Source organism: Geotrypetes seraphini, chromosome 3, assembly GCF_902459505.1.
Source record: "Geotrypetes seraphini chromosome 3, aGeoSer1.1, whole genome shotgun sequence".
NCBI lineage: Eukaryota > Metazoa > Chordata > Amphibia > Gymnophiona > Dermophiidae > Geotrypetes > Geotrypetes seraphini.
The window spans coordinates 18,912,125-18,924,390 of record NC_047086.1 but is presented as its reverse complement, the minus strand read 5'-3'; the positions used below and the strand labels follow the sequence as shown (position 1 = coordinate 18,924,390).

Here is a 12,266-nt window from a genome sequence, read left to right as displayed (position 1 = left end):
GGTTTGCGTCGAGGGCAGGAGGGCCTGGGATCCCTCCTGCCCGTAATGTAGTGCGGGGTGGGGTTAGGGGGTCGCCGTGGCCAGGAGGGTTTGGGCTCCCTTCTGGCCCAACTACACAAAGTACGGGGAAGGCGGGGGGGGGTGTCGTGGGGGTCGGCCAGGGGGGTCGCGGGTCGGCTGGGGGACGGGCGGAGGTTCTTGGGGGGGGCGGTCGTTGGGGGGAGGGGGTTTGCGTCGAGGGCAGGAGGGCCTGGGATCCCTCCTGCCCGTAATGTAGTGCGGGGTGGGGTTAGGGGGTCGCCGTGGCCAGGAGGGTTTGGGCTCCCTCCTGGCCCGATATTGTTGGGGAGTCGGCGGTCCTTCGGGGTGAGGGTGCGAGTGGTCCTGCCGGGGGGGGGATGTATCGGACGTCGGGGAGTCGGCCGGGCAAGAGGGCTTGGGCTCCCTCTTGCTCCGATCGTGGATGCGGGTGCGGGTGGGAGCGCGTGCGAGCGGTCGTTCGGGGTGGGGGTGCGAGCGGTCCTGCTGGGGGGGTGAATAGGGCGTCGGGCGGGGTGGGAACTATGTTTAAAAACTTTTGTATACCGCGCTCAGGCATATAACGCGCGAGGGGTATGCGCGGTACGTAAAATCACGTATAACGCGCGCGTTATATCCGCGAAAATACGGTAATCTGATTTTGGCAATAAGAAGTTTTATGCTTTCTGAATGTCATTCTTTTTTTGTTTAATTTTAATTTTTTAAGGCAGCATGGACCTAAAAGAAACAGGTCTGGGGCATGGTGTTGGATTCTAATCCCCAAATAAATTCTGAGGAACTGTTTGGCCAAAATACTTTTAAAACCAATTGGAGGAAAAAAATTTTCACTCAGAGAATAGTTAAGCTCTGGAATGTGTTGCCAGAGGATGTGGTAAGAGCAGATGGCGTAGCTAGTTTTAAGAAAGGTTTGGACAACTTCCTGGAGGAAAAGTCCATAATCTGTTATTGAGAAAGACATGGAGGAAGCCACTGTTTGCCCTGTATTGGTAGCATGGAATATTGCTACACCTTGTGTTTTGGCCTGGTACTAGTGATCTGGATTGGCCACCGTGAGAATGGGCTACTGGGCTTGAAGGACCATTGGCCTGACCCAGTAAGGCTATTCTTATGTTCCCTATCTTTCCCGATGGGCTCCCAATCTACCTAATGTACCTGGGGCAATGGTGGGATTAAGTGACTCTCAAATTAAGTAACTCTCAAATTTAATTTTTTGTTGGTTTTGCAATTTTATAATTTAAATTATAATGTGCCACGAAGAACATTTGCTCTGTTTAGTGTGCTGTGAAAACCATTTGCTCCGTTTAGTGTGCCAAAGCTAAAAAGATTTGAGACACACTGCTCTAGACCAGTGTTCTTCAAACTTTTACACCTATGGACCAGCAGAAATAAAAAAATTATTTTGTGGACCGGCGGTTGAAGAACACTGGGCTAAGTCGTAGGCCAGACTCCGCTCATCTTTGCCCAATCTTCGCCCTAGACCCTGCCACCATAATAGTACTAATTGTAATACTATTTTTGCCATTCATTTTTCATACATACACACACAATATAATCTTATTAACAACACATAATAGTTAACCACAAAATTAAACTACACAAAGCACACTGTGCGTATCCTTCTCAGCATTCATTCCTACCAGAACACAAATAACCCCTATGCAAATAAGAGAACAAAAACTAAAAGTACTAATATATACAAACAAACCCTAAGATGCAAGACTGCATGCAGTACAACCCCAGAGAAAAACAAATGCATTTCTTCCTGAACAGTGCAAAATACAGACAGCAGATGTAAATTCTCAAAATTGACACAATTCAATCACTAAATTTAAAAATAAAATCATTCCCCCTGCCTTTGTTGTCTCCCTCCCTCCATTCTGTGCTTTAATTTCTGGCCTATTACCGCCTGGCCATTTTATGCCGCCCCCGGCATTATCTTCGGGCCGGCTCCCTCTTCCTCACTGACACAGTGCACAAAGCCACGGGCAACAGCTCTGGAAGCCTTCCCTCTGACGATGCGACGTCAGAGAGAAGGCTTCGGTTCAGGTGTAGAACGCGCATAGGAAATGCTGCCTGCGGCTTTGTGCACTGCGGCATCGAGGAAGAGGGAGCCAGCCCGAAGATAATGCCGCATCGATCACACCACGGACCAGCGGTTGCAGAACACTGTTTCGGGCCCGATGCACATGCCGGCCCTGTGGACCGGCAGGAAATTTCTGCTGACCGGTGGTTGAAGAACACTGCTCTAGACAGTAGTTTAAGATCCATATTGCAAGCTCTGCAAATCTCTTTTACAAAGGACAACTCTAGCCGTTATAGCTCTGACATTATGAGTCTTGACATGGCCCTCTAGGTTAGGCCTGCTTAGAAAATATGAAAGTAATGCAGTCTGCCTCATTCTGTTATGGTGAAAAGAAACAAAATGGACTTTCTGTGGGCTTTAATCTGCTTCAGATAGAAGCCTAGGCTTTCTTTCAATCCAAAATATGTAGTACAGTTTTGTCTTTGAAGGCATAAGAACTACTGACTAGATAAGATGGAACTCCAACACTACCTAGAGAAAGAACTTTAGGTGGGTGCGCAGAATCAGGTCTTTTTTTTTTCAGCACCATTTACTCAATCTAGTCCTCAATGTATATAATTAAGCTCTGGAATTTGTTGCCAGACATGTTAAATAACAACTTAGTAGGGATTAAGGTTTGGACAAGTTCATAAAAGCTTCCCAGTCACTCTTACCCCTTTTTCCACCATCAAAATGACTGCCGAGACATCCATCCTATTGATTTTTAAGTATTTCCCTGTAACTTCAAGTGTCCCCTAGACTTTGCAATTTTTGACGGAGTGAAAAATCGATCCACTTGTACCCGTTCTACTCCACTTCAGTCCTATCTCCCATCAGCCATCTATTTTCCAAGCTGATGAGCCCTAACCTTTTTAGTCTTTCTTTATTTGAGAGGAGTTCCATCCCCTTTATCATCTCGGTCACTCTTCTTTGAACCTTTTCTAGTGCCGCTATATCTTTCTTGAGATAAGGAGACCAGAATTGAACGTGTCATGGGACTTTTTAGGCCTTTGGCGCCTAAAGTGCGCCCAGAGCTAAAAGGGCATATCTGGAGGAGTGGTTAGGGCAGTATGCGGGCGGAATGTGGGTCATCCTAGACTTAGTCATCCCACAGAGATAATCATATATTTTACTAGACATCCTGGATGAAACTTAAACGTTGTAAGTTAGACAATATAAAAACAGGTATAAATGCCAAAAAGGCATCTAAAGTGACCAGATAACCACTTCAGAGACAACGTAAAGACCCACACACACTCCCCCCCCCAGTGTTTACTGACCCCCTCACACACCTACAAAGATCAAAATAAAAAAGTACATACCTGTCTCCAGAACATCAGCATCTGCTATAGGAAAGCCTAGTGTAGCTGCACACAAGTGTCTTAAATAGCCTGGGGAGTGGGTTAGTGAACCATAGAGAGGAGGATCCAGGCCCATAAGCCACTACATTTATGATGGAACATGTGTGCCCACCAAACCCCTCCCTAACCCTACTCTACTGCCATAAGGGCTATCAGAGTTGTAGACAAGTGGGTATAGTGCTTAAGAAGATAAGAAAAGCCTTACTGGTCCATCAAGCCCAGTAGCCCGCTCTCATGGTGGCCAATCCAGGTCACTAATACCTGGTCAAAATCCAAGGAGTATCAATATTCCATGCTACCGATCCAGGTCAAGCAATGGCTGCCCCCATGTCTTTCTCAATAACAAGACTATGGACTTTCATCTAGGAAATTGTCCAAACGTTTCTTAAAACCAGCTTCGCTATCTGCATTTTGGGGGTCTCATCATAACCTATAAGGGAGTTCTGGTGAGATGTTTATCTGGGCCCCATTTTGTGAAGTTCACAGCAGTGCCTTCTAAGGTTCCCCACTGCTCCGTTGCCATGTCTGGATGGCCAGTCCATTACAAGACTGGCCCTTCCCACATCTAAATGGTTTTGTCCTGGATGTTTGGGATTTGGAAGAAATTTTGCTCGAAAATGTGGTATAAGGATGGACGTTCTGGTGGTCTGGATGAACAATAGCCTGGACATCCAGATAGACGATTTTATGTCTGAATCGGACTTAGATTTTTGTTTTGATTATGCCTCTCCATGTGTTCTGAGGTCTTTCTCCACAAATTTTTGAAGTTTTTAGTAGCTGTTCTTTCTAAACAGCTGTGCACAGATGTTTTCGATATGTGTGAATAGACCATTAGCCTTTGCCTCTATACTTCAATCTCTGTTTTATATAATGTATAAGACCTTATGGACTCCAGAGAAATCAATCTATAATTCATTCAGTATTGTCTAATTTAGGCTGGTCATGTGAATCTTATTTATTTATTTATATACCTCTTATAGCCTAAGTACTTTATCACATTTCCCTATCTGTCCCAGCGGGCTCAAACTCCATCTACTGCACCTGGAGTAATGAGGGGATTAAGTGACTTGCAGCGAGGGATTTGAACCCACAACTTCAGGGTGCTAAGGCTGTAGTTCTAACCACTGCGCTACACATTCCCACAGTCTGCCACTGATACCACTGCACAACAAAGTTTTTGCTTCCTGAACACTGCTGGGTGTTTCTTATAGAATTTTGGGTGCTGATCATGAATATTACATCAAAAATTACCCATCACGTACCATTTCAGAGAAATCTTCAATTTTGTCGTGATTTTTTCTTATATTTGGATGCAAACAATTTTTTCTCCCATAAGTGTCTTATCAACAACGGTTTGTGCCGCCTGGGTATGTCCATGCATAAAATCTAGCCAGGTTGGAAGCTGTTTTATGGAAGATGACATCCTGGGCATGTCTGGGCAGGTCTGAACGAGCTTGCGCTGTCTCACCATGCTATAATGGTGGCTTCCATACACCGATCCTGCTCATTTGGTTAATATAGATAGTCCGTGTGTGTATATAGTATCAGTATAGTAAAGTATAGTAGTATAGTAGCTGTAGCAATATAACAGTAAGTAAGCTTGATGCTATAGACGTTTTGGTGTCGGGCAATATGTCTCGTCGGTGTCGTAACAGCCGCGACACATTCTGCTATATCTGTGGGGAATATACACTTACGCCTCAGAGACGTTCGATGACTGCCCTTGTAAAGAAAGCCTATCATCTGTATTTTGGCTGCAAAATAGGTGATCAAGACAAGCAATGGGCGCCTCACATTTGCTGTGCGACATGTGCTGTTAGTCTGAGAGCCTGGCTCAGAGGTACTCGAAAGACGATGCCATTTGCTGTTCCGATGATATGGCGAGAACAGAAAGACCATGTGACGGACTGTTATTTCTGTTTGACTAATGTGTCTGGTTTCTCTGCCAAAAACAAGAAGTCAATTGAATATCCTAATCTGCCTTCAGCAATGAGACCCATGCCACATGATGACAGTCTTCCAGTTCCGAAACCACCAGAGGATTGGACCTTAGACGAACCAGATGAAGAAACTGCAGTGCAGGGTTCTAACAGTGACATTGACCCGGATTTTGAACCATCCTCATCAGGCGATCCACATCTGATAACACAGTCCGAATTGAACGATTTGGTCAGAGATTTGGGTCTGTCAAAAGCAAAAGCTGAGCTGCTAGGTTCGAGACTGCAGGAATGGTGTTTGCTATCACCAGGTACGAAAATTTCTGTGTTTCGAGACCGGCATCATGATATAACCAAATTTTTTGCACAAGTCGACAGTCTCTGTTTCTGTTGTGACATTGAAGGATTGTTCTCGGTCTTTGGTTGTGATCACAACCCGGAAGAGTGGCGTCTTTTCATTGATTCGTCAATGTTAAGCCTGAAAGCTGTTCTGTTGCACAATGGCAACGTTTATCCTTCAGTACCTGTTGGCTATGCAGCACATATGAAAGAAACATATGAGAATATGGAAATGTTACTAAAGTATGTCCAGTATACCAGGTATAACTGGAATATCTGTGGAGACCTCAAAGTCGTTGCTCTGTTACTAGGACTGCAGCTTGGCTATACAAAGTACTGCTGTTTCATCTGCGAATGGGACAGCCGAGACAGAGAGTCGCACTATTCTAGAAAGAACTGGCCACTCCGTAAAAAGTTAGTTCCAGGACAGAAAAATGTAGCACATGAATCGCTTGTTGACCCGACAAAGATATTTTTGCCTCCTCTTCACATTAAACTGGGACTCATGAAGAATTTTGTGAAAGCAATGAACAAGGAAGGGGAAGGTTTTCGTTATTTAAGACAGATGTTCCCAAGAATAACTGATGCCAAGATCAAAGAGGGTATTTTTGTTGGCCCCCAGATCAGACATGTTATGAGTGACAAGCGATTTGAAGATCTGTTAGTTGGGCCGGAAAAAATTGGCTGGAAAGCCTTGAAAGATGTTGTTGACAATTTTCTGGGCAATTACAGAGCCCCAAACTACATTCAGCTGGTAGACAAACTTCTCAAAGCATACAAGAGAATGAAGTGCAATATGTCACTCAAGATTCATTTCCTCCATTCACACTTGGACTTCTTCCCCGCAAATCTCGGTGCTGTGAGTGACGAGCACGGTGAAAGGTTTCATCAAGACATAGCTACGATGGAGAAACGATACCAGGGCAATTGGAATCCGTCAATGCTTGCCGACTATTGTTGGATGCTACAACGTGATGCACCAGACACTGAATATAAAAGAAACTCGGGAGCAAAACACTTTTAATTCTGTTTCATTTAGTCGCTTGTGCGAAACGTAAACTTGACTATATATTTTATTGTCAGTAAACATAAAAATGTCTATTTCTCATAGTTCTTACGTGATGCAGTAAAACCAAAACCATATTTGAGCATACCAAGTTGGTACCTGTCATAATCACCAAAAACTTTTCAGGAATCAAGACTTAACCAAAAAATTGTTGTGCAGTGTACTTTATATGCTCTTTGTGATAGTGATAATCTACAAGATAACTGGAAAGATGCCACACTGCATATTAAGTTATTTTTTCAATCTATATGTGTACCAGACTGTATCTGATGAACCTAAAAACTGATATTTTAATAGTGATTGCTTTAACAACTGCTCTGAGGGAATGGAAAAATAATCACCTGGCTAATTTTGCATTTTGGTGGAATACGGTATGCTTAGTTTATAATTATGAATCTAAAATAGCTTTAACAGCATAATGACCTCAGTAAATTTAGTAAAATATGGAAACCATTTTGTTTATTCTGTGACTCTCTATCTTTAGACGGAATCTGCGTACTACCTTCATTTCAATATGCATTTTTTTCCCAGAACTCTGTTGGAGCTGGCCTGTACACACATACCACCCTCTCTGAATTTTGTTTGCTATTTGTTTTGCAATTGTTTGTAGCTTATTGTATTTTTTTGTATGATTTGAACTAAAAAAATATTGTGTTCTTACCTTGTAATGACTGAAGCTTATCATCACTGGATGATGTCAAGGATGCTGCTACAATTTTACGCCTCTGCTGTAAGAGGTTCTCTATGAGCTCAAAACCTTCAGGGCCAAGTAGCTCGAACAACTGAAAAGATATAACAAACATTTCTTGTAAATTACAGGAAAAAAATCTTTTTGAAGAAAGTTTGTGCCTTATGGTATCTAATATGGTAGAGAAACAAAAGAACAAATACTCCACAAATCAGCAAGCAAACACAAAACAGCAGAGAAGATGAAGAGGCAAACGCTCAACAGATATTCTCAACAAAGGAAGCTTTATTGGTGCAAAAACTCAACCCTGCAAAACAACGTGACATGAATTGTTTTGGCACAATGGGCTCCCGGTTTATCTTAGAATTCAATTCAAATGTGCTTGCATCTCTTTCAAAATTTTATATGGCACTTTTATTCCCCTCGTTCCCTTATTATGGAATGCTTACAGATTTTCCTTTGCAATAGGCACCCAACAATTCAAACTCTCCCTTCCTTCTAGAAAAGGAATTAAAGGAGTTAAGATCTTCAGTCAATCTCTGGCTTTTAAACTCTCTCAATTATGGAATGAACTCCCTTTAATTATGAGGAGCCCCAGTTCTTTTTAATATTTCCGTAAATTTCTAAAAACTTTTCTTTTTGCCAAACATTTTGAAAACCAATTTCTTTTGAAACCTTTGCTATTACTTTCTTTAGTTTTTATCTAATTGTTGTAAACCGAGTCAAGCTTCCTTAAGTTGATGACCCAGTACATAAAGTTAAGCTTTAGTTTAGTTTAGTCTAAGTAGAAATACATCACTGGTTTTATACCAAAAGCTGGAATTGTATCAATCACTTGACATTATACAATCAAATGTCCAATCGCTATTAGTACACCCATTTGGTTTGACATTTGGAATCACTCCTTTGCACGATTGAACATTTGATTGCATATTCTCAAGTGATATTGATACAATTCCAGCTTTTGGGGTCAGATTCTGTAAATGGCACCTAAATCGGCAGCCACCTACAGAAATAGCACCGGCCGTGTTTCAATCATACTTAGGCTCCATTTAAAGAATTGCAGCTAACAGCACCGCAAAACAGGTATCTGCAATGTAGCCCAAGGCTTTATTGGCCTACATTGCAGATGCTTACGTTCTTTTAAGAATCATGTCTTACAGCGCATAAGGTCATCTTCGCTCCTAACTATGCCTATTTTGACCTTAGGCGCCTTCTTAGATGTGATTATGATGTCAACCTTCATAGGCGTCTACCGGCACATACTTTTTTAACGGGTTTTTAATAATGCAGTCAATTATCACGCTGATTAAAAACAATTAAAGCAATTAAATTAGGCGGCGGTACAGTGCCTACTGCTGCCTAACAGCATCATTTCTAGAATCAAGCCCTTGGAGGGAAATTCTTTAAAAAGGTGCCTAAATATAGGTTTCCCTTCCCACCTCACTCTATCCCCCACCAAAACTCCCATCTTTCTCTCCCACTTTCTCTTCCCCTTTCTCCTCCTACTTCCTCCCTCCATTCCCGAAGCAGTAGAGCTAGTTCTGACAAACCCTTCCCTCCCTCCCTTCCCTCCCTCACCCAAAGCTGTAGCAGCAGCAAGCATAGGAAGCGCCGGTAAGCAGGCAGCTTCCAGCCAGCCCAGGTAAGGCCTTTTCTCTGCCGCGTCGGTGCTTTCTCAGCTTTCCAGCTGCCACTGCAGCTTCGGGTGAGTGAGGGAAAGAGGAAGAGTGGGTGGGGGATTTGTCAGGATCAGTTCTGCTGCTTCAGGAACAGAGAGATGGAAGGGGTTGTCATGACCGGCTCTGCTGCTTCAGGAATGGAGGAAGGGCGGGGGGATTGTCAGGATCGGCTGCCTGTTGTTTTGAGAATGGAGGGAGGAAGATTTCTGGCTGTCGCAATGCTTCGGGGTATGGAGGGAGGGAAATTTATGGCTGCTGCTGCCTCTGGGACTGGAGGGAGGGAGGGTTTCTTGGGTCGGGAGCACAACCTTAGACGTTGACTGAGGAGTGTGGGAGATTTTTTTTTTTAACCTAAGATTCTACTGTATCTTCTAGTCATGCTCTAGTCTTGACCACACCATGCCCCCTTGCCATTTGAATGCACTTGTATTGATGTATATATTCTGGTTTTGTAAATGGGAACCTAGGTGCTTACGCGAGATAAACCTTTACGTACTGTTTATGCATCTCTTGAACGCAAAGAGCCTTTTTTAAATGACTGTCAAAATATGGCAAGATTCTGCTGTTACCATGTGTTAATTGCCAAAATTAGCATGAACTTTACTTATTTGTTATGTACCGGTTTTATTAATTCTGAAGTGCTTTGTGTGATATTTTGGGCTTTAGTTGATGATGCCCTCTGCATTTTATCGACTCTTTTATTCCCTATGTTGTTGGTCGTGACCTTCAATCTCTAGCCAATGGATTATAACAATTCCTTCTGGTAAAGCTTAGCGACACGTGCAATTGCTCCTTTACTAATGGTGGCCCAATTGAATGGAATCGTTTACCAGTTAGAATTAGGATAAGGATGGGCTACTGAAATTTCTAGAAGCAGGTGAAGAGGTTTTTGATTTACAAGGCATTGATGCATTGACTAACATTATATGCTGAAATTAGTATTATCTGTTTTAATGAGACAGAGTATAAAATGACAATTATTCAAATTTCACTAATGTGTTTGCCTTTAAATGTTTATATATGTTTCTTTTATATCCTGCCTAGATCTGTGGATAAATCAGGTAATAACTACTTTAAAGAAATAGACAAACAGACCTCAATGTCAAGGGCACCCCAGACGTTTTCCATTCAGTTAAAGAAAATGACAATATCACACAGTTGAATTTTTTTCTGTGCTTTTTATGTGTAAAGCCAGGATTTAGATGTAGAAAGCCATCTAAAATTATCCTCTTAGTAAGAGGTACAAAGAGAAGCCTCTGAAAAGGAAAACCAGCAAAAGAAAGTGAATAAAAAAATTATAAGCAGAGAAGTAAATTAATCAATTTTTCCTTTTCTTGAAGTTAAGAAAAGGAGATTGTGGTGCAGTGGTTAAAGCTAAAGCCTCAGCACCCTGAGGTTGTGGGTTCAAATCCACACTGCTCCTTGCGACCCTGGACAAGTCACTTAAACCCTCCATTGCCCCAGGTACATTAGATAGATTGTGAGCCCGCCAGGACAGACAGGGAAAATGCTTGAGTACCTGAATAAATTCATGTAAACCGTTCTGAGCTCCCTTGGGAGAACAGTATAGAAAATTGAATAAACAAATAATCAAAATACATGAAACTCAGGGAAATTTATCATAGTATTATGTTAAATTCTCCAGCACCTACCAAGACTCTGTACTCTCAGCTCTCACACACTCCTGACCAGGGCTGTGAAGTCGGAATCGAGGAGTTGGAGACAATTTTGGGTACTGGAGTCAGAGTCGTGGGTACCAGAAACTGAGGAGTCGAAGGATTTATCTACCGACTCCACAGTCCTACTCCTGACTCCTCTTCCTCCTTTGCCCTTCCTTTCCATTTCTCTATCTTCCATGGCCCCATCAACAACCACAGCTTCCTCTTTAGCCAATCTTCACATCAAGGAGGGCATACATGCTATAGACACCACCACCTCCCCCTAAGCATGTAAAAGGGGTAATCTTAGATGTCTTCACATAAAACAGTATTTTACAGGAAGAAATAGTCAAGGATAAAAATGCAAAGAGATACATGTACATAAAACTATAGCCAAGAGCAGTGGTTGGGAACAGTTAGAAACATAGAAACATGATGGCAGTAAAGGTCAAATAGCCCATCTAGTCTGCCCATCCACAATAACCATTATCTCTTTCTCTCTCTGGGAGATCCCACGTGCCTATCCCAGGCCCTCATGAATTCAGACACAGTCTCTGTCTCCACCACCTCTTCTGTGAGACTGTTCCACGCATCTACCACTCTTTCTGTAAAAAAGTATTTCCTTAGATTACTCCGGAGCCTATCACCTCTTAACTTAATCCTATGCCCTTCCATTGCAGAGTTTCCTTTCAAATGAAAGAGACTCGACTCATGCATATTTACATTACGTAGGTATTTAAACATCTCTATCATTTCTCCCCTCTCCCGCCTTTCCTCCAAAGTATACACATTGAGATCTTATGCCTTATGACGAAGACCATGCACCATTTTAGTAGCCTTCCTCTGGAACAACTCCATCCTTTTATTATCTTTTTGAAGGTGCGGCCTCCAGAATTGTACACAATATTCAAAATGAGATCTCACCAAAATCTTATACAGAGGCATCAATACCTCCTTTTCCCTACTGGCCATACCTCTCCCTATGCAACCTAGCATCCTTATAGCTTTCGCCATCATCTTTTCAACCAGTTTGACCATCTTAAGATCATCACATACAATCACACCAGGTCCCGCTCTTCTTTCATGTACAAAAGTTCTTCACCCCTAAACTGTTCCATTCCCTTGGGTTTTTGCAGCCCAAATGCATGAACTTGCATTTCTTAGCATTAAATTTTAGCTGCCAAATTTCAGACCATTCTTCAAGCTTCATGTTATTCACACCATCTGATGTGTCTACTCTACTGCAGATTTTCATATCATCCGCAAAGAGGCAAATCTTACCTGACAATCCTTCAGCAATATCATTTATAAAAATGTTAAAAAGAACAGGACCAAGAACAGAACCTTGAGTCACACTACTGGTAACATCCCTTTCCTAAAAGTGATCTCCATTGATCACTACCCTCTGTCGCCTTCCACTCAACCAGTTCTTGA

At 42.5% G+C, this 12,266-nt stretch overlaps 1 protein-coding gene across 4 annotated transcripts in view; it reads right to left on the bottom strand.

Annotated features, from left to right (window-relative positions):
* Nucleotides 1-12,266, bottom strand: part of ASCC3 (activating signal cointegrator 1 complex subunit 3) — a 938,401-nt gene that overhangs the window by 820,454 nt on the left and 105,681 nt on the right. For all 4 annotated transcript variants that reach the window (XM_033936490.1, XM_033936487.1, XM_033936491.1 and 1 more), the window contains exon 5: nucleotides 7,466-7,586. In XM_033936490.1, the coding sequence (XP_033792381.1) occupies nucleotides 7,466-7,586 (121 nt within the window). The remainder of the gene's footprint in view (nucleotides 1-7,465; nucleotides 7,587-12,266) is intronic.